The sequence below is a fragment of the Crocodylus siamensis genome, chromosome 5 (assembly GCF_052110815.1).
Source record: "Crocodylus siamensis isolate JL-2025a chromosome 5, ASM5211081v1, whole genome shotgun sequence".
Lineage (NCBI taxonomy): Eukaryota > Metazoa > Chordata > Crocodylia > Crocodylidae > Crocodylus > Crocodylus siamensis.
In genome coordinates this window covers 70,989,113-71,015,640 of record NC_143399.1, presented here as the reverse complement: position 1 = coordinate 71,015,640, position 26,528 = coordinate 70,989,113, and the positions used below count along the sequence as shown (strand labels likewise).

Genomic DNA, 26,528 nt, shown 5'->3' with positions numbered 1-26,528 from the left:
ATTATCCAATAATTTCTGCAGATTATCAAACCATCAATAAATCTTCAGAACCTTAAAAAAGTACCTTTAAGTGCTTTACAATGTCTTTTATTGACTTGATTTTAGAAACTGTTTACTACAATTTTTGCAAATCTAAACTGTCATTAGTTTATTAGTGGTAATAGTCTCTCTTAGTGCTTGCCATTACTCTTTCTAAGAGTAAGAACTGTGTGGAAAATAAGATAAATTGTCTAGGAAAGTTTCAAAATTTCTTTCACTGGAGGTTTTTCAAGAAGAGGCAAAGTAAGCATCTTTCTGGGATGGTGTCTGAATAATGAATCCTGAATTTTTTCAGGGAGTTGGTTTAGATGACCCATGAGGTGCCTATACTACATTGCAACAGATGGCTCTAGAAAAATACATCTAGGATACTTACACAAGTTACCTTTTCTGTGTGATTGGGCCCCTGGAGTGCACAGCTGGAGAACACTTTTAAAATGGGCAATCACATGAAAAATTAACCTTTTCAAATCAGCTATTAGCTAAAGGTGCTATGGAATGGAGTACCTTAGGGAACTTGTTTTTCCTCAAGGTTTAATTTTTAGCATCTTTGCAGAGCTGGGCTACTGCTGGCACCAGCAATCACCAGCCCAGCCATGTCCCCCAGGAGAAGGGAAGGGAGCAGCACACAGCTGCCAGCTGGGCTTTGCCTGGCCGGAGCTTGAGGGGAGGGGCAGGGTCGAGTGGAGTCCCTTTGTCACATGACCACCCCCCTTCCCCACAGCTACCTCAGATGGGGTATTGGGGGAAGCAAGTCTGTGGGCCTGTGGGGCAAAGGGGCTCTATTCCACCCACCTAGCTCTGGCCATCGCTGCTGCTACTGCTGTCAAGCTACTGCTGCTACTGCTCAGGCAGAGGGCCAGGGAAGCAAGCCACCCCTTACCTTTTCAGCCTACCCCGGCTCCCACCAATACGCCAGCCAGGATAAATGTGGAGGGGGAGCCCATATGAGAGGGGGCCTCTCTTCTCTCACCCCCTGACATGGCCTTTTGACAGCAGCAGTGCTGCCTTTGCCATGGGTGGACCTGGCAGGAGGGGGGATAGAATGGACCCTCCCACACCTAGCAGGTTCATCTACCCCCAATACCCCAGCTGGGATGGGGGGGGAGCATGCTGATTGAGGGGGCTCAATTCCATCCTGAGCCCCTACTTCAGCTCTTGCCTGGCAAAGCCCAGCTAGCAGCTGTGAGCTGCTCCCTCCCCTGCCTCCTCACTCTCCTGCTGGTAGCCTTGGAGCTGGGGGGGGGAGGGGAGGGGAGGGGAGGGAAGGAGAGGGAAGGGGGAGGACAAGGCTGGGGAGAGGAGTGGTTCTGCAGCCTCCTCTAAGGCTGCTGGAGCACCCCCATCTGCTGGTCAGGGTCAGTGCAGGTGGGCTTGGGCCCCACCCTCCCCAACCCAATAGGTGAACATCTGTCGGGTTGGAGTGGGGAGGGGGGGAATGTAAAGTGCCACGAGTTAGAGCTCAGCCCCTGAACATCTGTAGGCACCCATAGAGAGTATATATTCATAGGTATTAAATACATCACCAATCTGTTTTCATCCTGTTCCATTCAGGTGTGAATAAATTACATGATCTTTGCCTTCTACCAAAGATCGAGGGCATAACAATTTCAACACCTGATATATCATCTACATGGGAAATACCTTTTGCTCTACCAGGGAAAGAAATCATATGATCTAGTTTTAGTCCACCTCTAACTATTGTACAGAAAATCCTGAGGCTGTAAATCAGATCTTTTTAAGGGGAAGCCCAAAATATTATAGGATCTTTTTCAGACAAGTGCTCAGCAAGAACAATCCTAACCTACACAGACTGATACAATGGCACTAACATAAAATTCTGGAATTTTCTATCATTCACATAGAATATTTTTATTCAGTCCAAGGCCTCAGTTTTAAAGTCTTTTCTTTACGATTAACCACCTAAAATAGTTCTGGAAAATATAATGGAAAGTACACTAGCAAAATGATACTGGATGGAAGGCTGCCACCTTTTGGTTATATTTTAGAATATTGTAACTAGTTTACAATACTGTAAGTTGAATATTGTAAGACTACTGTAACACCAACTGAGCATAACAGTCAATGTAAAAGGATTTTCATAACACTTCTGTTTCTGTTCGTCTCCTCACAAGGAATTCTCAAAGTCTGAAAAGGCTAATATGTGGATAAAAATGAGACTAGTACCAAAAAAGGTACATCTCCTTTGGAAAAAAAGCTATATCTATTGGCTTATATTCAGCTCCAAGGTACATATGCTGTTTTTTAGGACTTAAACAATCCACAGGACTGTGCTATGCCTCTCAATTTAATTCAAAGACAAAAAAGAGATTTTGGAAGAAACTGTGTGCACATGTGTGTGTTTGTTGGTGCATGCATGTGCACATACATATGTGCACAAATTCGTGCAAGTATGTTAGTGATAACAGTCAGAGAGGCACACAATTAGAAGCAAGTAATTAGAAGTCTATTTCTCCAGTGAGTATAAATTGCCACCGGTCCACTTTGGCTGAGAGTATTGTAATAATTGCAAAACATTAATAAGTTTTAGCAGCCACGCTTTCAAATATGATCTCAATATAATCTCTAGCTCTCTGCTCTTTTTTTGTCTCTGGGCATAATTCTGCACTCTAATTTTATTCACCCAGAAGACTGAATTTAATATTTGCAAATGCAAATGTTTGCTGATGAATACCTGTGGGAACAAATGATTTGTGTATGAAAGACCATGTGCACAGAATCACTCACCATGTTTTTAATGTTTAGGCCAGACTGTTCAATTAATCTAAAAGTATCTCACTTCCACTCTAATATAACTAACTTAAAATGTGATCATACAAACATGTACACCATCCCACTGATTTCAGTCCTGATTGCTGTTTAGGAAACATTGTTAATATAGAATATTGTTGTTTTATTTTAATTTTACAACATCAAAGAATATAGAGTAAGTCAAGACCAATTAAATGTTTTTTTCTTATGCTGAAATTCCTCTTCAGTATAGTAAAGCACATTTTTTCTTTCCGTATTTTTAAAAGTGTTTCATGTACCTGACTGTGACAGTGCTTTTAGATTTAATTTTGTTCATAGACATGTTATACCATTTGACTGTACCTGCTTAATAGATATTATAAAAAGGCAGAAAACAGAGAAATGGTAGCATATGCAGTGAATATTACATTTTTCATGAAAAAATGTAATAATACTAATGTTGCAATTCGTACCTATTGATATAGCTCTGGGATGTGTTTGACAACCATAATCAAAAACAGGCCTACACTCATGCACTGAGTTTATTTGTGATGAGTAAATGGAAAGAAGTTTAACTTATTTTTATTTCATTTGTTTTATTTTTGTGCTGGTAAACTCATAGGATGCCTGTACACATGTGGGGATGCTGCTTTGATGTGATGTAATTACAGCACTTTGGAGCAGACTCAATTAATCGAGTCTGCTGGAGCATGCTAATTAGCGCACTCCAGCAGCTTGTGTGTCTTGTGTATTCAGTAGGCCTGTGCGACTCGGCAACGATCCGATCCGGCTTCAGATACAGCCACTTGAGATGGCAGCGATCTGATCTGGAGTCCAGACTGGGTTTCCACCTCGATCCGGCCGAAGTGGCTTGGAAGCTTTGGAGCCACCTCAGAGATCCAGCCATAGGGTATAATGGATGAATCAATTAAATACCCATAACATTGTTGTTTTCTGTCCAATTTGGATGAAACTTAGAGAGATGGTAGCCTCTACTTAGCGCATGAAACCTGCCAAGTTTCATGAAGATTGGTGTGGGAGTTTGGAGAGAACTATACCCCAAATTGGTGAAAGCCAAACTCATGTCACGGCTGTGTTTTACACCACAGGGTGGTGAAAACTGCAGGTCTGGTGGCCCTGCTGAGACCACAAAGGCTGTCAAGTTTCAAGAAGATTGGTGCAGGGGCTTTGAGGGAACTGCACCCCAAATTCTTGAAAGAAAAACTCCTGTCATGCCTATGTGTTACACCTCAGGGAGGTCAAAACTGTAGAGGTGGTAGCTCTTACTAAGGTCACAGAGCCTGACACATTTCAAAAAGATTGGTGCAGGGGTTTGAGGGGAACTGCACCTCAAGATGTGGACAAGCAAAACTCGTGACATGGGTGACCTTGTGTGTGTTAAGGCGCAGTGGGGTGACAGCTCCAGGGATGGTGGCTCCTGCTGCAGCCACCACGCCTGCCAGCTGTTGAGGAGATCATTACGGGGAGGGTCTGAGGCCCTGCACCCCTAGTTGCTGACAAACAAAACGCGTGCCATGGGTGCTTGTGGGACTGACTGTGTCTGTCTTGGGGCAGTTGATTGTCTGTATTGTTTCCTCTCCTTAGCCTGGTTTTGTAGGTGCTAATTGATGGCAATTAACTGGCTACATTAGCTAGGTCCTGTGTATTGAGCTGGTCCCTGAGTGAATCATGCTTGATTAGTAACTGGTAACACAGTAGCTTAGCAGCCAGGCCTGCAGCAGTGTTTCCCAGCCCCAAGACAGACATAGTCAGTCCCACAAGCAGCTAGGGGTGCAGGGCCCCAGAACCCCCCTGCACTGATCTCCTCAGCAGCTGGCAGGTGTGGTGGCTGCAGCAGGAGCCACCATCCCTGGGGCTGTCACCCCACTGCACCTTAGCGCACGCAGTCACCCATGGCATGAGTTTTGCTTGTCCACAGCCTGAGGGGCATTTCCCCCCAAGCCCCTGCACCCATCTTCTTGAAACTTGGCAGGCTTTGTGGCCTCAATAAGAGCAACCACCCCTGCAGTTTTAACCTCCCTGTGTTGTAACACACAGATGTGACAGGAGTTTTGCTTTCAAGAATTTGGGGTGCAGTTCCCCAGAAACTCCTGCACCCCACCAATCTTTTTGAAACTTGACAGGCTTCATGCTTTCTGCAGATTCTACCACCCCTGAAAATGTCATCCAAATCAGACAAAAAACAACAAAGTTATAGATATCTTATTGTTTCCCCATTATACCCTATGGCCAGATCTCCAAGGTGGCTCTGAAGCACTTTGGAAGCTCTGAACCTCTTCGGGAAGCCTAATGAGGCCAGTGCTTCAACCCGGACATGCTGCTTCAGACCCTGAAGCATCCAAAGGTTCTCCAGATCCAAAGCTCTGTCCAAAGCCTCGCACAGCCCTAGTATTCAGCATCCCTGGGCTTTACAGTGGCAGTGGGGGTGCTTAAAGAAACACCACTGACAATTTGAAGTGTGAGATGCTAAGTACATGAGATGCTGTGGGTGCTTTAATGAGAATGGCTCTCGGATCCACTATAGTTAAAGCACTCCCCCCCAACATACATACACACACACACACACACACACACACACACACACACACACATATATACACACACACTCCTGGAGCATATGTAAAGATGCCCATAGATTTCCCAAGTTCATGGGGTATTTGAAAGAAATGTTTAAAAAGTAGGTTTAATTTTAGGTATGGTAAACAGGGTAAGATGTTTCATAGGTGATGAGTAACTCAAGTTAAAATCCAGTTGATAAATGCCTAGCACCTCTGAAAGTCAGGCCTCCTGTGTTGTATTAGATATAGATTAAAATATGCTTGTAGATTTTGTTCTACTATATTTTTCTAATTATAAGCAAGCTAAAGAAAGTATACTTGAGGGACAAGTTGGTTTTTAAGTGGTTATGCTTGAGTGTAACAGAGTCTCAAGGCTTCCAGCTCATTCCAGGGAGGTTATAAACATGAATAATGCAATACTACATGCACATTTGTACCACAGATGCCTTTGATTATTCAGGCCTATATTTTGTATGCAAAATGGAGGAAACAACAGGCTAGTTAAAAACACATAGCATTAAATATGACAAAAAAATTATAGTTTGCTAGCTGATGAAGGGAAAATTTTGATAGTTGAGAATTCTATTACCTATATTATGATGAGCTTACCCAGGATTAGATGAGAAAACCAAAGCATGCCTACACAACAAAATCCATTGGAAAAAAATACAGGAAAGAAAGTAAAGGGATGTAGAGTAAGCAATCTGATAATTGATGAGACACCATCTGTGGTAGCAGATCCAGGGCAAGAGGAATGAAGCCACACCTCCCTTTGCCTGAGTGAGACTGTGCCATTGCATCCTCCTAGATCCACCCATGACCATTTGAGTGAAAATTATTCAACAAGCAGAAACTATTCCAGACAGAATAATTCCTTATGCTTTCAAAACTGGCAGAACTCATTAAGTGGAAGCATCTTAACTGAAAAATCTGGCATGCATTTAAAACTTGGGAATAGTAAAGTAAAAACAAGCAATTAAAATAAAAAATAAGCAAGACAATGTGCTTGCAAGCATTCATGTATGAATGTAAAGGATATGGGAAATAAGCAACAGGAAATAAGAATGGTACCTACTGATGCAGAGTGTGTATGTATTTATGTTCCCAAATTAAATTGGTAGGATAATTCTCACACAATGGAAGCTCTAAACCAGAAGAGCCAGATGGTAAGGAAGAGGAACAAAGAAGGAGAAGTAAGTCACATTTTTTACAAAATAACTGAGAGAAAATTTTCTCAGGAATTAATAAATTGAGTATAAATGCAAGGGGTCACATCCTAGACTCATTGAAGCCAATGGTAAAATTCTCATCGACTTCAATAAGGTCAATACTTCACCCAAAGAATCTTATTTAAAGCATCAAATACATTGTGAACCTGCCATCTATACCATAAATACAGGATAGATGGGAAAGAAAAATGTATAGAATATTAAGATGCTCAGAAGTGAAAAATACCAGGCTACAAAATTTCAATTGCCCAGTCATTGCTGTGATAAAAAGTGTAGATTAACATAGGAGAAAGCTAGTTACACAAAGGAAATGTAATGTAATATGATGTTCTGACAGAAAAAGCTACTTCGAATATGTTGGACTACCTGCATGATTAGGATAGATTTAGATGAGATTTTGAATACAGTGTATTCTTCAATTTTCAGCCGGATAATTCGTGCAAAAGATGGACTACACCCTTGATCATCTTTCTTTATGAAGCATTAGATACTTAGTGGATGCAGCTACTTACAGATATTAATGAGACACAATACACTCCAGGGCAGTTTGCACCAGAGTTTATTCCTCCCAGGTATTGTGTTTTCATATGTGCCCAGGGCTGTACCACATAGATGACACAGCCCCAGCTGGCAGGAGGCCTGGGGGGTCAGCCTACCAGCCTGGAGCTTTCCCCCCCGCCTCGATCCTGGGTCAATCTGACATGGAGGGGCTGGCTGGGGCATGAGAGTGCTACAGTGCGGGGTGAGTTGGCAGGCAGCCCTGCACTGTAGCACCCTCATGCCCCAGCCAGCCCTGGTCACTGTCTACATGAGTTGTAGCAGAGTACATAACTCCATGTTAGGATAGTATTTCTGGTAGGCATACTATCCTATGGTAGAATTGATTAATTTACTATGGCTTAATAGGGGCACGTGTAGACAGTGACACTTTAATATGGAGTTAATTAGTCAACTCCACAGCAAAGTGTCTCATACAGATGCAGTCAGTTGGTGTGTCTACATGAGATGGTTACTGTGTAGATGAGATGTTTACTGTGTAGATGACTAATTAGCTGCACTAATTAACGTTTCAGCATCTCCATGTGTGCTTCTTTTAGGGAGCACAAAACTAATAAACTCTACAGCAGGGTAGTCTTGTAAAATAAAAATACTACCCTGCAGCAAAGTTTTTCATGCACAGCCCCCCACGCTGAGGCACCCTGTGCCCCAGGCAGCTTCTCGGCAGTACATGGAGATGTGGGGAGCAGCTTCTCCCTCAGACCTTCATGTGCTATGGGGGCTGGGGCTGGTTGGAGCATAGGGTTTCTCAATATGGGGGCTGATAGCCATGGGCAACTGGTGCATCCAAGTCTGGGGGGGCACCAGATTGCTGACAGAGGGGGGTCCCCCAGTGGCCGATCGCACTTCTGGTTTTGTGGCTGGCATCCCCTCCTGCAACACAGAGAAACAGGGCGATGTGATGCCAAGCGGCTCCCTGGGCCGCAGGGTGCCTCAGCGAGGGAACTGCCTGCCCCGGCTATCCCCATGATGAAACATCTTGTACCCCAGCCAACTGGGGCAGTGTCTACATGTGCTCTGCTGCATAAGAAAAGACTCCAGAGCAATAAGCTTCAGAAATTATTTGTGTGCATTAAATGTGCATGTAAACGTGTGCAGTGAAACTTAAATTAGATCGCTGTATTCATTTCTGGTATCAAGGTTGCAAAAAATGGGCAGGAATTGAGAGAAGATAAACAGAAATAGCAATGAAATTGTGGAAGCAAATTGTGAGAAAGCATATTTATGTGGATATTTAAAAATCTTCCATGCATTTGAAAAGTAAAAACTCTAAGTGGGAAAAAAGATTTATTTATAGCGTGAAAAGATCTTATAACTAAGAGTTGTGGATGAAAGAATCTCCCAAGAAAAGTAACAAAAGCCCAACTACATTTAATTTAAAAATATGCTGGTCAAAGCATTGGGAAATGTAGTGCCAAGAAATCATCTTGCCAACAGATCATACCATGCACACTGTAAAATATGAGAGATCATATAGGTATTCTGCATTATGTGCCTTTGGTGGGTAGCACATCAGTCATACATGATTCATGATGAGTTATACCAGTTCTCCTGAGCTATCCAGCATGGCCTAAACTTCCAAAAAACCCTGACATAAAAGCAGGAATTGACTGTGATTTTAACTGGAGCAGATTCTAATCCACAAAAGAATAAGAGCCTCAGGAAGAAAGCTGTAGTTGTTATCTGATGTCCAAAAGCACCTAACATTGACTGTTCAACCACTTTTCCTCTGAAGATCAATCCTGAATTAACTACAACGTCAAACAGATTTACAACAAGTTTTTGTATCTTATCAGCAAAAAAAGACAAAATATTTTCTCTAACTCAGATTTCTTCAGGTAGAGAGGCTGAAAAAGAAAGCCTTTTGGTTCAAGTTCACAGGCCAAAGTATAGCAAGAACTGATACCTACTGAAGCATGAATTTAAACAGAACTAAATTGTAATTATGTTTTTATATACACTTGCTACATGTAAGGAAATGTTGCCTACATACAACACAGTAGAAAACCCAAGATATTTTATGAGAGTAAAACTGAAAGTAATGACCAAAATGAGATCTTTTAGGATCATTATAAGTAATCATGGAGTGAATGTGAGTTAAGAGTGTCAGAATATGACCCTTTGTAATTTCTAGAACATGGTGCAATTTAACTTAATGACCAAAGTGAATCTCATTTTGTCAGTGGTAGGAATACAGATGAACAATTTTAGGTGTCCATCAGCAGCTTACCAAGGCGAAAAGTATGCATGTATGTAGCATAGTACAGAGAACATAAGATGCAGTCTGTGAAAAATGAAAAATAACTGAGGAATTAACAAAATCAACTCACAAAATAAATAGCAGTAATTAAAGATATTTAAGTAATCTATGAGCAAGAAGTTTCAATATTGCTATCTTTGCCCTTATCTTGACAGACACCAGCAGAGTGTTTAAACATTACAGTCTGATAGTATTATAATCTCTCTATTCTGGACATGAAGCAGCTGAGAAACCCCAGTTATAAAAAAACTATTATATCCAATACAGACAATTGATAATTTTGCTAAACAGCACAAATCAGCCACCAGACTCATCATTTTTAAAGTGACTCCAGAAAATCCTTAAATTATACCTTACTAATAATTAAAGCAAGAATAGTGGATTTGGTGATCACTGTAATGATTTAATGGATTTTGTGGAAAATGTGAAATCTGGCATTGCCCATGATAGTGGGCAATCTCTGCAAACCCCCCCCCCCGAAAACTTACTGAAAATAAAATGCTGGCTCCCTAGAAGGAGCCAGCAATCTTGATTGCACTGCAGCCTGGCTGTGCAGCCCACCAGTGAGGAAGAGGGGTGGCTGTCACACAAAGTAGGCCAAGGTGGCTGCCACCCTTGCCTCTGACTGCCCAAGAGAGCTGCCCACCATGTGGCCCTATCCATCCCCATCAATTGCTCGACAGCCCTTGCCACCAATCACTGGTGAGGGGCGGAGCTTTTTGATAGGCAGCAGTCACAGCCAATCAGTAGTAAGGGGTGGAACCGTGTCATGGACAGCCCTCACAGCCAATCCACCAGTGACGGCTGGGGCCACTGCAGATCCTTGGCCAATAAGAGGCATTGCAGGGGGGAGGAAGGGATGGGGCAGGGTGGCAACCACAGCAAGCCTTTGAAAATGGCAGCTGGCCTTGCAATCTGCTCCTGAAATCAGCTAGCTGCCTCATGTTGGGTAGCCCCCATGTAATGACCAAAGAGATGCTTTCGCTGCTACAGACCCTCTACTTTCCTGTAGAACCAGGGAGAAAAGCATGAGGCTTTGTATGTCTCCAACAACTTGCAGTAAAATACATTAAAGATGCAAAACATTCTAACATAAGCAAAATGTGGGCTGATGCTCAGTGCCACAAATTAAATGTACATAACTGAAACAAAGGAAAGTAGTAAAGCATTGGCAGCTCTAGGCCCAGCAGAAACTGCAGCATGCAAAAACTAAAATACAAGGTTTATTGTTCCTATCTGCCTCAGGTCCTTGCATCATAATTCACTGATCTCAGAAAGCAAAGAAAGGAGACAAATTAGTCTTTATTTTTCATCACCTCTTCATCACTAGTTTTGTGGTACATCATTGCACTACTTTTGCACATTCCCTCTGAAAAATGTTAAGTGATTTATTTGATAGGCATGTAGCAAATCTGAAGTTTCTATTAAAATGATGGTCTGCTCAGACTGATAGGAAGTAAGTGATTCCTTTTAATGTGACCCTAATGTGAGTGAAGGGTTATATGAAGGGAGATTATTTTAATGAGGAAGGAAAAAAAAGATTCATTACATAAGTTTTATATCAGATGTCAACAGTACAGAAACATACTATTTTTCTGTTGACACCAAGGAAGAATGGGCTTGCAAGACACTGTAAGATGAATCACAGATCTTGGTGACTCCTATTATATTATTATTTTTACAATCTAAAGACAGCAAAGGCAGCTTCCTTATCTTCTGTAAAGGAAAAATACCTCAGGCTTGGAAAATTACAGTCTTCCTGAGTGATTAAGAGAAGGCCTATGACAAATACAAATGATTCTGATAAACCTGGGATGCAAGTCAGTTTCTTCAGATGCACAGCCTAGAAGTGTTAGAGCTCTTTCTTTACCAAAAATAGTATGTAGAGAAAGCATAACAATAAATCCCAAAGTGCTGCAGTGTAGAAGGGGATAAAGAACCTATGTGTTTAATTATCTACTGGAACAGGGGGAAAAAAGGGGCAAGGAAAAATATATGTTATCTTCTAAAAGACTGTTACTATATGTGATACATCTTTTCGGTGTTCCCTTGATTCTAGAATTACAGTGAATATATTTGGCAGTCTGATGCAATTGTTTACGTATTCAAGAATAATGCTACATGATGACTCTATTCTTTTCATTTTTGCCATTTTTCATCATTTTTGAGCATATAAGTTTCAGCATTTGAACAAAAGTCCCCAGAATTCTCAGTGCATCCTCTCTTTCACTTTTCCCAGTTGAATGGGGTAAGCATAATGAAATTTCTGAAGAAAATAGTCTAAATGGATGGTGGATTTCTACCATTTTTGTTCTCACTTCTGATGTCCAGTTAAAGACATACTTTCTCACACTGATTTAAAGGCGTGAAACATTACTTGTCACGAATAGGAGTTTCATAATATGACCTTTAGCATTTGATCACATTTCTTGCACACCAACACCTACAGAGCATGTTTGTTGCCACTAGGTGGCATAATCAAGACAAGACTGCAGGCACAGTGGGCAACAGTTTGGAGGTACTTCAGGCAAAGAAAATTCCTACCCTACTGAGGTTTAAGAAAAAAAAATATTGGTTTGATTGCAGTAAAACACCAAGAAACTTTCCTAAGAGGATAAAAATGTTATCAGTTTACATATTTATATTTATATTATTTAAAAACAAAGCAGCAAATAAATAACAAAGGGTTTCTGCTGTTTAGTCTTCAGACCTCGGTATTATTTTCTGAATTTGGAATTTGCTGTTCCTTAAGAAAACTAATAAACAAAATAAATTTCAGAAATAGTATGCACCTTAAATAATCTCTCTCCTACACAGTAGTAAGAAAACTAACATTCCAGTGTAAGTCTTTTCCAATCTTGTACAAAAAAATGAAATCAAATCTAAAGATACATTAAAAATGTAAGGAGCTTCAATCTTCAAAAGTGTTAATCAAATGTCATATTACTAATACCACATAATATGGATGAGATATTGGGCCACATTTTCGGGTATGGTAAATCATCATCGTATCTTTAATTTTTAATGGAGCACTATCATTACCATCAGCAGGGTGTGTGACTTATGGATTAATGTTTTGAGCACCGAGTTACTTGATCTCACAGACAGATGCAAAACTGATATAGCTGATAACATCTGATAATTGAACATTTCAGGTATTAGCCTCATCCCAAGCTATTGGGGTTCAAATTGAAAAAAACATCCAACCCATGATTGAAGTCAATAAACCTGGAGCTTAAAGAATATGGTGTTATCTTTGCCTACTAATCTTTTCTCTATAAGTTATATCTCTTCCTCAAGTTTATTTTTGTGTTTATTGAACATTTTTAATGCGCTAACACCAAAAAGAAAGGCTTTAGGTTATTGCTATTTCACAAATCATGCATCAATTATGTATCCAGATGGCTCTTATCACTTAACAAGGCAATGCCTGGTATTTGTTTTTCTAATATGTCTAAAAGAGGAAAAAAGAAAACAAAGTGCTTTCTTTCCCATCCCACAGATGTTTCCATTTTTTTGTCAATGTTTTCAGCTTTCTTACCTTCTCACCAACACCTCCAACAGAGCCAATTGAGCCTGGGGGCCCTTGAGGACCCTACAATAAAAAAAACCCACAAAACCATATAAGTTATCCAACATATATTTCTCACTGTTGTATCTTAAAACAGGAATGCAGTAAGCAGTACACAAGCGTGTTTCTTACATCAGCTCCATTAGGACCCTGAGGACCTCTTGGACCTGGCGGACCGGGTGGACCCTGCAATAGAGAGAAAATGCAATATGTGAATTCAGGAGCTTACAATCATAAGAATACAGACAAGGCAAGGATTTTTCTGGTATTACCTTTTAATGGACCAACTGCATAGTTGGGATAGATGGTTCATTGCCGTTTAGTAACAAGGTGTTTGATGTGTAGAAAGCTGTTAATCTTCGAAGTGCAACATACACTGTGTTGGCCAGATTGTGCTACCCAATAAAAAAAGTTGACAAGGGCTAAGGGCTCAAAGAGTTGTATGTCCTTGTTTCCCTGTATTATGGACACCTACATCCTTGGTAATCTACTACACCTGTAGATTACTTCTACTGTTTATTTATGCTTTTACAGTGCCCTGTCTCCCAAGCAGGGGCTGAGATGCACTGCTGCCTCCAGTGCAGTAGCATTTCTCTTTCCATAAAAGTGAGCAAACCCCCATTTTAAAGATGAGAAAATGGATGTACAGAATTTCTTGTAGGATCACAGAGGGGATTGTCGACAGGCCCAAGATTTAGTTCAGGCTCTCAGGTCTATAAGCATACCTGGAGACTATGAATGTAATATTAAATTATAAGACATCAGTAAATCAATAGCAAACAATTTTTTTTTATGGCATTTATAATGAACAAGAAAAGAAACCCTTACCATTGGGCCAACATCACCATTTTCTCCCTTTTCACCTGGTGGGCCAGGTAAACCCTAATAATAGGAAGAGAAAAGAAAAAAAAAATCAAGAAACTACATGAAATGTTGAGAAAATGTAAACCACTTTTCACCTGTTAAGGAAATCATCAGAAATAATTTGAAAATGAACATTTTTTTTACTTTTTTTATTTTTAAATTACTTTCATGTCATGTCAAAAAAATTAAAAAATGCAGACATTTTATAACTGATGAGGTAGGAAATTTATGATAAAAACGTAAGTGTTGATAGGCTTGATTTAAACAAGATCGCCATGATTTTGTTCATTGGATTACATAGTGTATATTCCTCCACATTAAAAAAAATCCTTTATTGGCTTACCTTTGAACAACTTAGACTATACCTCCTCAAAAACACTACAGGAAATAAATTGTAACGCTCAACAATAAGCTTTCCTTAAGCAATATGTCTAATTCAAGCTTATGTCATTGCCATCACTATATTCTCTCACAGTTACACTCAAGACCAAATCCACAGGTGGCCTAAATTAACGTGGCTCCACTTACTCCATCTTAAGATCTACTCAGTTTCAATTTTACTTCAATGGTACCATAAATTTCAACATACGTACAAAAAACCTGATAATCAGAATGTAATGCACAACCTTCACTCCTAACCTTCTGCAGTGCTCTATCAAAGAACTGTCAAGTATAACTATAGGCTCAAGTACATCCAATCCTCAACTTCTGTCTGATCTGAATACATTCCTTATAACTAGGGTAGAAACCTTATAGCTGCTGCGATGGGAAGAAGAACACTTGTACCAACAAGGAGTTCATCTTTCACTGAGCAATTCTTTGCTGGCTAGTTCTGGCCAGTTTCTGGCCCCTCTACATTACCAGAATGATCACAAAATTTGGCTGAAAAAATACAAAGGTAATCATATTCTCAAAATTATACATCAAAACAAGAATAAACGTCATCTATCTGTTGGTATTATGACTGTGAGGTTAACCTAGTATAACGCAGTATTGAATACCAACTTTAATTGTAGTGGCAGATACTGCATTGACAGTACAGCTGTATAGTACAGAATTCAAGGGGAGATAGAATTCAGATATATTTAATATGCTTCCTGTACATAATGGCATCAGTCAGTTCTGTCTCTTACTGAAGACATTGCTGATCTATAGTTCTGGGCACAATGTGGTTGTTGCAAAGGCCTATTTATTACCATCTAATCAGGATGAAAGAGACAATTTTAACTCATCTTATGATACAATTGATTTCTGTATTTCATTCCCTATTTATTTTTAAAGATAATAGTTTGTGCTGCACTAAAATGGAAAACTGTAACTAATAGTAATAGGTATACTAAAATGTGTTTATTGATTACAGTATTGTCAGTGACTATTTGTCTTGTTACTGGCTTATGATGCTGGTTATAATGAAAGATGCTTTATTTAGAAACTTACTAAATGCATATTTACTACTGGATATACCATAACAAATCCTCATATTTTAAAGCTTTGACACACTCTGAAGAACACTGATAAACTATATTTGATTACACTGAAGAAGAGGTCTGTCCCCATTTTTAAATATGCATTTTACTTACTATGCAGTTTTATTATGCCTCCAAAATGTTTGTTGTAGCAAAGTTATTACACATTAATCAGAATTCATGTTCCATTGTGCCTTCCAAACATACTATTACAAAATAATGAGTATTTACCATTTCAAAACCTGACTTAATTCCACACAAAATAGAAAATCATACTTTTCAAACTTTCAAAATAAAATTCTAAGTAATTTCAGGTAATTCTGGAAAAAAGGTGGTAAACAGAGAATGTGGAATAACACTAATATTGTAGAAAATTCTTCAACGTTTAGAAAATAACAAGCAATTATTTTTCTAAATCTGAAAATATATGCAACTTTTGTTCTTTTGTTAGCTAGCTGTCTCATAAAAGTAGTACATATAGCTATTTTGGATGAATAGTGTCTAAAAGGAAATTTAATGTCACTGATGCCCCTGACAGATGCTAAATTAAACGTGTGATGGACTCTGATCCACAATCTCAACAATCATGCTTCCTGCCATGCCACATACATATGGCAGGAAGCATAACTGTGGGGATTGTGATCAAAACCCATTACACCATATTGCTGGTGTAGGGGGAGCCCAGGATCACAATCCTGGGCTCTCCCTGGACTGGCAAATAGCAAGTCTGGCTCCCTGAGCTCCCCAAGCTCCTAGCCCTGATCAGCTGAAAGGCAGCTGGGGGAGTGCATCATGTACTCCTGTGGCTGGAGCCCTACTCAACAGATTGGAGTGCCCAGTGTGAGAAATGCATGGAGCCTCTGGGTTATATAAAGGTTATGATTTACTTTTACATAAGAAATGGAAAGCAGTGATCAGGTTATGATTACTTTCTAGGTTTTTTTACTTTTTTTTAACTTCCTTAATGGGATCCTACTGTATAACTTCGTTATACGTTGGCAAATGATATTTGATTTGACTTTCATTTCAGCTATTCAGTGCTCTATTAATATCAGTATAACTTCCCTTAAAGTGAGGATCCTTGAATAAAGATGATTCAGCTTTTATTGTTGAGTTCCTTAAAAGTTACTTTATCCATTCAGTCCGACCAAGATTAACAAAGGGGGAATACAGCTATTTTATATTTTAAAAATCATCTCTACATGAATGTCCTGTGTTAAAAATTCCACCCTTCTGCCCCACCTAAAATTTGGCATGGTAAGTGCAAGGCCCCTATATTGAACCTAATTCCAGGTGGGAAGAATTCAAATAATGAGTGAATAAATAAATTCAAAGTAACTGTGGTTTGGATCATGGATACTGCAGAAGAAACAAAATATTTTAGATGAATTACGTGTTGCAAAGTATATACTAATTTCTAACTGTGAATGTAAAGAACTTTGCGTTACAACGCTGAATGTCTCATTAAGTATGATTCATTGGCAAGACAGACAGTGTTTGAATGCACACATTCCAATTACATGGGAGAATTTTTCCAGCTCTGTTCTCCTGGTAGAAACAACCTACCCAGAACTGCAGGTATAGACATCCAAAGGCTGAGGCCCTGGAATTGAGAACTTGCAGTGCTGACACTGTGAAGCCAAGATGAGGTGCTCCACAGTCTCCCTTAGTCTGGCAGGCAATAAGTGGCAGCAGGGCATAGAGCAACCCTACTGGGTCACCTAGATTGACCACGGTGGACATTGTGAAGTGGGGGAGGTGTTCTGCTCCCTGCTGGAGTAGCAAAGTCCAGTGAGGAGCAGATTATCTCCCCCAGAGGGAAGAAGGAGGGATGCTGGAGAACTATGTTCTTTTCTGAGAAAAGTCCCACAGCATGCACAGACATGTTCTTTCCTAGGAAAAACTCTCCTGGGAGTGATTTAACCCTGGTTGTTCCTAGGTTATTTTTCTTCTACAGTAGCTATTTTTACCCTGGAAGAAAAAGCCTGAATATCTGTACACTTGTAGTTTTCCTGGGAGAGCACTGTGATTTCTGTCTGTACAAGGCTAATAGGTCATAAAGCACTGTTATTAAGATTTTTTATCATTAGTTTTCTTTTTAAATACAACCTGAGGCAACAGTAGTGCCAACACTTATGCACATGCAAAGCATTTTGGTAACTGTCTGTAAGGCAGATTTTCAAAGGGCCAAAAAGCAAGTAGGCACAAAATGGGAATTCACTATCCATTGTGCTTTTGAAAATTTCCCCTGAGAGTTCACATTTTTATGGTGAAATGCTAACCCCGACAAAAATCAATGAGAAAAACCTCCCATTGACGTCAATGGTTCAGGTTTTCACCCTTAAACATTACAGTTTGAGGGCTCATCCACGGTATTTGTGTTTCAGATTCACACTCTATTAATTGATTCTAAAACAGTTCAGACACATAATGCACATTTTAAAAGTTTGCTCCAACATAATTTGTTTTTAATGGAGCTTTCTGGGGATTTTAAAGAAATATTAAAGCTTAAAAGACACAACAATGAAAACTATCTTTAAAAAGAAACTTAAGCTAGACTTTAGATTTTTTTTCTTTATTTTCCCTGCATGAACAAAAATAATTTTAAAGATTTAATACCCAATATAAGTTCCTCAGTAGAATTCAATTTCAGCTAGTAAAATGTGATTACTATGAAATATGATAAACAAGAAAGATAAAGATGTTACTCTCTAAGGATTTGCAGTTACCATGAGAACCATATTAGTGAATAAAAGGAGCTCTTGATTTCTCACTGGTACTTCATTACCATTAGTGTATATGCGATCTGGGTCCATGGACCAGTATACTCAAAGAAAAATGAGATTCAGGGAAACCTAATTCTGCGTTTGAAATTATTCATTTGTTTAAGTTTCAGCCTGGCTGATTTCTTGCTTTTTTGTATGGTTTCATTACATTGAAGCCATGGAGGTAAAGTACAGGAAACCTGATCCTCTTCAAAACATTTATTTTTTAAACAGTACTTTCAATCTAGAAGTATTTTAAAAAAGACATTGTTTCAGTCTCTCTCACACACACAGTGTGTTCAGTAAAAAAAAATCAATGCACCGGAAGCATATCAGACAAGAAATGGGAAAAGTTATTTAGTTTATTCCAGAAATTTTGAATCTATGGATTCAAATTGAAAAAAAACAAAAAAACTGTGTAACTTTCATATTACATCTGAATAACTAGAAATGAATAACTGAAGATTTATACTAACTGAACAAAATACTTCCTGAGGCCAGCTGGACTTCTTACATGGATAAATACTCTGTACTTTATCATTTGTTTCATGGAAGAGTAAAAAATCCTAAATATTTTATTTTATTATATAGAATCAAATAAAAAATTCTCACATACAAGATTTTTAGCTTGCATTTGTATGGCTGAAATAGTGACACTCAGACATAAAAGAAATAACACCTGCATTTTCTTTATGTTCCTGACTACCTCATGCACTGACTATACTCTGAGAGGAAGGAAAGGCTAAACTAAACCAGACAACATTGTCAACAAAGGCAACATATACACACAGATAATTTTTCTTAATCTAAGACCCCTGTTTTGAAGGGTGGGGATCCTGATACACAAGACATGGGAGGCTGCTGGAGCACAATAATTACCATGCTCCAGCAGCCTTAATTAATTGTAATTACAATGCATCAGAGCAGCATCCAACACGTCTACAAGCACCCATCATGATTCACCTCAATATTACAATCTATAAATCTGTTTATGAATCCTACAAACACAAGCTCTCTTATCATGTTATTGGTTGATGTTAAATGTAGCTAATGAAAAGCAAATCTTTATTGTTTTGATCTGCACTGACATGCAAATAAAATGACCTACAGCTGTAGGAGAAAAATAGTTTTCTTACCTGAAGACCAATAGGGCCTGGAGGACCAGGGAAACCTCGAGAACCTTCATCACCTTTCTGCCCAAACATGCCTTGTTGACCGCGGGGACCTGGCTCTCCATCACCTCCCTATTAAACAATAACATCATAAGCAAAGAGCATAAATATGTCAGACTAGGCCCTATCAGAAGAGGCTCTGCTGAAATTATTGGTCCTGTGCTGTCATAAAACCAGTGTAAGAGATCAGAATCAGATCCACTGTGTCTGCAAAGGTACTTAAAGCAGCAATTAAACTTTAATCAATAATATTTTGTCCAAATGAAATACAGGTATGTGAAAGAAGAAAGAACAGTGCTGCACATAGCTTAATTTTCACTAGGTAATTATGTCTTTCATTTCTACATAGACGCTCGATCATTGAATGGCTCAAAGAAAGGCCTGAAAAAGCCAGCAGGACTTCCTGGGCTGAAGAACATTTGCTATCACTCTCTCCTCCCATCCCCTACTCCTCTCGGAGAGGGCTGGGTCCTAACCCAGGCACCCTTTTGGCCACCAAAAGAAGTAGAAAGAGCTGGCCAGCCTGCAAGCTCTACAAAACCAGCACACCTCTTTGGGTGGGTGCTGCCTTGTGGAGCCACTGAAGGGGAACCCTTAAGGGTGACCTCTAGCTTTCCCTTCAGTGATGACCAAAGGTGGGGGGTTATGGCTAAGGGTCTTCCTTTTACTTTTACTTTGTTGTAAAGGTTATTTTAAAATATTAAACCATGTTTGTTGAGGGGGAAGGGATGGGGGGGGATTTAGGAGTGCTTTCTGAGAGTTGGGAAATAGGGTGCTGGCATGGTAGAAATAAGTTTTTGTTTGCATGCAAGTGGCAGCTGGGAGGTGTGGTTAGGTTTCCTTGTGTGGAGGTCTGGACAGAGGCAGTGGTTGGGGAGAGGGAAGAGCGCCACAGTTCTGGAGTTCTGGTGTGTTGTTTGACGAGTTTTCCCTGTGGATTTTGTTGTTTATTGTAAGCCAACCTGAGCCTCTTGAATAGGGTGGGGTATAAATCTATAAATGAAAAATATATATTGATACTACAGCACAGGCAGCCACAATTAAGTGGGGAGGGCAGGGAGGCAGCATGCATGGATCTGGGGTGCTGGGTAGGGCAGGAGAGGCAGTGGGCCTGTTCTAAGCCAGCAAGGGAGGGGGGATGTGTGAGATGTTTTCACTAAGGTTTTCAATAAGATATAGCCTAGAGTGGCTACACCTTAGTGTAACACAAATTGGATAACAAGGATCAGACATAATCCTGCCAAGGAGTGGCATAACTTTGAGCTGCATAACGAGTGTTTAAGATTAATTTCAGGCATTAATGTGCAGACAACCCACATGTTAAGAGCTCCAGGAGGCACTCAACATTATTGTACAGCATGGCCTTGAGTCTAGGGACATGTTATCACTCCATGTTAACCATGTTGAATTCTCTTCATGTTAAGCAGCAAAAAAATATTCCAGGGTTTTAGAGTTAATGAAAAGGTCTAAGTTAACTATGCATACAATCAGATACTTACAGCTATACCAGGGGCACCAACAGGACCTTGAAGACCTGGTGGCCCAGGAGGACCCTGCAAAAAAGAAAAAAAAAGAAAAGAAAAAGAAAAGACAGTAATTTTTTATGTCTGGAATAAGATAAAGCAGCAGATACAAAGAACAGGTATTTGCATCAGCAAGGTCTATTAAGCATTTTTACATTCCTCCAGAGAGAATGCAATATTACTAACAAGTCTTTTACATTCAGTGCAGTCAAGCATTATTTGTTTAGCTCTCAAAGACTCAGAATTGCATGTCTATAATAAATTTAACTGACATTTATTGAAGGCACTTACATTTGTAATGTTTCAGGATATTTAAAAATGGATTTCCATGCAAACATGAATCAAAGATGAAAACTGGGTTTTCCAAAACTAAAAATAGCAGACCTTTTAATGAGATTTGCAAAGAGAAAAGTCAACCCTTCAGGTGTATTCTTTCCATCTGTCTATAAACGAAAGGCTTAGGATCTGAATCACAGTTTTCATAAAACTTTAAATGCTTCTTGTGATTGTAGAAAACTTGCTATTCTGACACAATATATCTGAGAATATGCAAAGTGTCTGAGTACTCAGCTTCTCAGCACTATGTACAAGATGTTTCTTTTGAGAAAACCTATTTCACAGTATTTTGCCATTGTAAACGGCCCTCAGTGGAAGTAAATTACATTATTGCCAGAGTAATTTAAAGGGACTTAGTGTGACTAAGAAACTAGCCACATATGAAACACACATGCTATGCATACATATATATATCATCTATCTACCTAGGTGTATATGCTGTTGTCCTGACTGTGCATTCCTTACTCATGCTGATAAGATTTATTGAGGCCAACTGGACTTCTTACATGGATAAATACTAAACAGTGATGCTAATGGCCCTGCATGTGTAACCTTTGTCATTTATACAGGATATGTTTAGGAAGCAAGAAGTGATAGGATTCTACATGAGAGATGATAGGATGTCTAATTTATGTTGCATAATGAAGAGACATTAATTAATAAATCACGCTGTACAGGGATAAGATATTTTGTTAAGTGGACACATGTAAAATCTACATTTTATTATACATTCACAAGACTTACTGCTTCTATTTTACTGGTATCTGGTCACATTAATAGAAAAATGGAATAGGTCAGACCAGTTGTTCTTTATCTTCTTCAGGCTCTAAGAAAATGCCAGCTCTTAGCTTTCATTCACTTTTTTTACTATAATGGAGCAATTCTTCTATTGCAAGGAACTCAGAAAGACTGCAACAGGTAGGAAAGTTTTTGACACTATGGATTCCTATTTGAAACCTCTGGCAGGATCTTGTAAATCATGTGTTGGAGTTTGCACCTAATGCTAATATTACACAACACCTTTAAAAGAACTGATGGGTCCTTGGGGTACCACAGCACACTGATTTAGAATCACTGGTTTATACAAAAAAAATGTATACAATAGAAAGGCAGAATGCTTCCAGGAGTTCACTGGCTCCAATGACTGAGACAAAAGTAGCCTCAGGTAGACTTTTAAAGCTCTGCCAGACATTACTTTTGTCACACTGGAGCAGGACAAAACACATCAGGTCAAGCATTCAGGCTTTTTGTCCCCATATTAAAAAAATAGCTCATCTCAATCTGGTCCCCAAATAGTGGCTCAACAGCAATAAAAAAGTGCTGTTAAAACAGTAATTTATTTGTTGCAGGAAGACTTTCTATTACAAATTTAAAACATACCAGTAGTGGCATTTCATTCTGCCAGTATCTGACAGTACTCTACTCTCCCTTTCCTCTTTCAAGGTGAGTTGCCAAGGAGACTTAGTAGTGTATTTCAAGCATACCAACAAGCAGTGACAAAAGAGCGTTATAAGGGGTCTCCTGGGTGGGGGTGGGGGTTGCAAGGAGTCCTATTCACCCTTGCTTCCAGACAGTATGGGTGATGGGCTCCACAACCAGTGGGGACAAGACTGACTACTAGGTGCAGACCTTCAGATCAGTCCCTGCCACCGCAAGAAGCATACAGAGAAGAATATGCAACCACTGCAAGTGCTTACAGAAAGCCCTGTCAGTAGGGATGTATGATGCAGGGAGCACACAGGAAGCCCCCATCATCTTTGCAATGCAGCTGATGGGGCTCAATCACTCCTGAGATCTGGTGATGGAGCTCTGAAAAAGTACCAGCGGCAGTGGTTGAAGGGGACACGGTACCCTATCAGCCTCTGCCATTGACTTGTAGATGATCATGCTCTCCTGGGGATTGGCAAGAGTGCAGAGAGGATGCAGGGCAATGTGATTCTACTCATCCACACCCTGAACAGACCCCCCCGTGTCTCCTGCCTTGCCACTCACCTTGATAATCCTCCCTCCACTGGTGACTGGGGTCATAGTGGGCTGGGTAGTTTGGGCAGTACTCCACCAGGCCTCTGCCATCATTGGGGCAGAGGAAGGGGACACACATATCCCCTCAGGGAATCATGAGGAGCCCCTGCTTAACCCAGGAACTGGAAAATCAATGTCTGAGACTGTATGGACTCAGTGGAGCTCAGTGGAGCTTCAAGATCTCTTGGCTCCAGCTGTGCCCAGAGAACTGCTTCAGTTCCCAGAGAGCATGCTATCCTCCAGAAACAGGGTGCAGCTTGCTCTGGATGACTGGGGGATTACCACCAGATCCTCAATACTGTGAGGACTCATGAGGTAGAATACCAGAAATTATTATTTGGCCCACAGCTTCTACAACACTCTTTATGTCTACATGAGGAACATGAGATTTGTGCTGGGTTGAACAACTAGCACAAGGCAGCCACTGAGCCTTCCTCTACCCTCCCCTGACAAGCAATGAGGATCCTTGCCATTATAGCCTCAACATCCATGGCTGCATGATGAGTCTCTGCACATGCCAGGTACTCACTTACCAACAGCAGAGTACTCTGTGCTGTTTGTGCAGGAGGCCCATGAAACACCAGCTGCTGAAGCAAGCTGGCACCTGGTGTGGGAAAACAGGGTCTACTTCAGAGACATGATGTGAGGCTGCAACCCTGTTCTTCCCAGGTCTTCAGCCAGAGATCCTGCAAATAGCTGAGGTGATGCCAGCGTCCTTCTCCATCTCTGTGGCCAAATACAGGGGTTCATCCTGAACCTGGATTTGTGTCCCTATTCACAACTCAGAGAGGACAGCTAATTACCATGACACCCTAAGCTTTCATGAGTTCCTGGTCCTGTAAGGTGGTCTGGCCTAGTGCTTACACCACTGAGGGAAGCTGGAGCGGGGGGAGGGGCCTATGGCTCAGTCAGGATTTGTGAGCTGAATTACCAAATCCAGAGGTAAATCCATGGGCAGAATCCAAAACACAGGCCAGAGGCAGGGTTCAGAAATTGGATACTGAGTTAATAAATCCAAAAGACAGTGCATAAGTTGAGATCAATGAATAGTCATGATCAGGAAACAAGGAAACAGATCCCAAGCGAAATCCAAAAGTCAGAGTCCAGGAACAGAGCTAATTGGGGCCAGGAACCAGAAAAGTCAGAGAGCACAGGAACTGGGAGGCTTACTAAAGCACTTCCGAGTAAGAACTGTTGGCTGGCCTCAAGTTTGCTGCCACAGCTGGGACTAAATGAGTAGGCTGCACTCCCAGCAGCCAATCAGGAAGCTAGCAAGTTATTTAGCAGGGACAGAGCTTATCAGTTAAAGACTCAAGATATGTGTGGCTGCCTAGGCAATTAGCCCAGGCTGGACTACTTGTTAGAGCCCCTGACAGGTCCTCACAAAGAGGCTTTAATGTCACCCATGAAGAGAAGGGCTGACCAAGAAGGGAGTGGAGCCAGGGCACTGCAGACATCCTAAAGAAGTGGCCATCTCTAATAGGTAGATGTGACTTTGTAGAATCCTTCCAGGAGTCCTGGCTAGTCTGGTGTGAGCAGCAGTGGATCTTTCCCTTGGTGCAGACATGATGGTATATGGAAGACTACACCTGGGCAGAAGGGCACACCAGGCTTGGGCAGGCAGCCACAGAATTAATCTCAAAGGAGCTTTGCAAGCTGTAGAGGCACCTTATCACTAATTCAGACAACCCATCCTTCTGTAGAGAGTGTCAGGAGAAGTGGGAAGAGCTTCAAGTGCTGGAAGACTGCCATGGCCGTGGCATGTATTTCCAATTGCAGATCCAGCTCATTCAGGAGATAGACCATGGCTCCGCTTCTTCTATGCCCCAGAGAAGAGAACGGGTGCTAAGATGTACATCAATTGCCTCCTATCAGATGTATGTTCTCCTCTCATGGATCCCATTGAGCTGAAACAAGTGAGGACCTTATTTGTAAGACTCTTCTTGCTGGATCCAACTTTCTTGCAATAATATACATAAGGCCCATAAGATCCTGCCTCAACTTAACACAAGTGACTAAGACTGATTGGAGGATTCTCTCATTGGCTGAGCTATTGGAAGCTGTCTTCTTGAAGCCCACCAACCAGTCTCCAGGCATCTACAGGCTGACAGTTTTCTTTAATAAACCTAACTTGGAGCATCTATTATAAATCCACTTTAAGGTTAGTTAAAACAGTCTAATGTTCGAGGAAAGGGAATGTATCTCTGCAATGTCGCTGTCGAATTTGTATAGAGGGAAAAATGTTGTTATGTGGTCCATAGCTTGATCAGGATGGCCACAAGTCATACTTTGCAGAACTCCTAATACCCCATTTGTGCATCAAGTGATCACAGCAGCCATGTTCGGTTTGGATCTGATTTAGAGCCTTCTATGTTTTCCATGGAAGGTTAAAAACAGGAGACTTTATTGTTGGGTGAGAAATTAGATGTTTATTCTGAATGGTGGTTTCATTCCATGCTTTAGTCCAAGCTGCTGCACTGTCGTTCCTACAAGGGCTTGTACATGGGTCCACAAAGGTTTCTGGGAGACTAAGCAGTGAGCTGGGAGGTTCTTTAAATCTCTATGAAAGGTCTCTATGGAAGGTCTCATTTGTTATTTATGCAGGTGACCCCTCGGTATGTAGTTTCGTTGTGGCAAATGTCTGGAGGAGCAAACTTGGCTAGCACCAGAAACCATTGAATTGATGTAGATTTCAACGTTCCGGTGAAAGCATACATTGCAGAATTTAATTGGACATCCACACATTTGGTATAAGTGCTAGCAGCCCAGACAGGTGCACATTACTCGGCCATTAAGAAGACCAGTGCCATAGCACAGGTGTGGAGTACTCCTGCAGTGGCACCTCAGCTTGTTTTGGTGAATTTTCACACTATGTTCACCTGATTCAATCTTCGCAGCTATTTTCTGAAGATGATTAGGAAAAGTTAAGATGCAGTCAAGTGCCATACTTAGGTAGGGTGGATTTAGATCATGTTGTAATTTTTCTCTGCAAAAAGTGACATTGAGATGAATATGTGCTTTGTGGTTGTAGAGATGAAACACTTAGATGTTGGCCTTAGTTGGATTTAGTCACAGCCTCCACTTGCAGAAATATTTTGCCATTATTGACAGGTCTAACATCAGCGTATCTTCAATCTCTTTGAAGGTCCTTACCTGTGCGGTAAGTGTCAGGTCATCAGCATATGCAAATTTCCTCGAAGATGTAGCAGGCTGACTGTAGTTCTATTATGCATTTAGGGTCATCCTTGGCTTGGATCTTGCTGCAGTCTGGGTAAAGTCTGAAGAGGAAGGGGAGCAGATCCCTGCCATGCAGGATGGTCATGCTGATCCTGCTATTCAAAAAAGGTGACCCCTGTGACCTAAGAAAATGGTGACCAGTCTTGTTCCTCTAAA

General features: G+C 40.6%; 1 protein-coding gene across 9 annotated transcripts in view; it reads right to left on the bottom strand.

Annotated features, from left to right (window-relative positions):
• Positions 1–26,528, bottom strand: part of COL11A1 (collagen type XI alpha 1 chain) — a 256,244-nt gene that overhangs the window by 46,626 nt on the left and 183,090 nt on the right. For all 9 annotated transcript variants that reach the window (XM_090048879.1, XM_090048883.1, XM_090048880.1 and 6 more), the window contains 5 exons: positions 20,754–20,807; positions 19,219–19,326; positions 13,816–13,869; positions 13,120–13,173; positions 12,958–13,011 (listed from right to left, as the gene is read on the bottom strand). In XM_090048879.1, the coding sequence (XP_089905005.1) occupies positions 12,958–13,011; positions 13,120–13,173; positions 13,816–13,869; positions 19,219–19,326; positions 20,754–20,807 (324 nt within the window). The remainder of the gene's footprint in view (positions 1–12,957; positions 13,012–13,119; positions 13,174–13,815; positions 13,870–19,218; positions 19,327–20,753; positions 20,808–26,528) is intronic.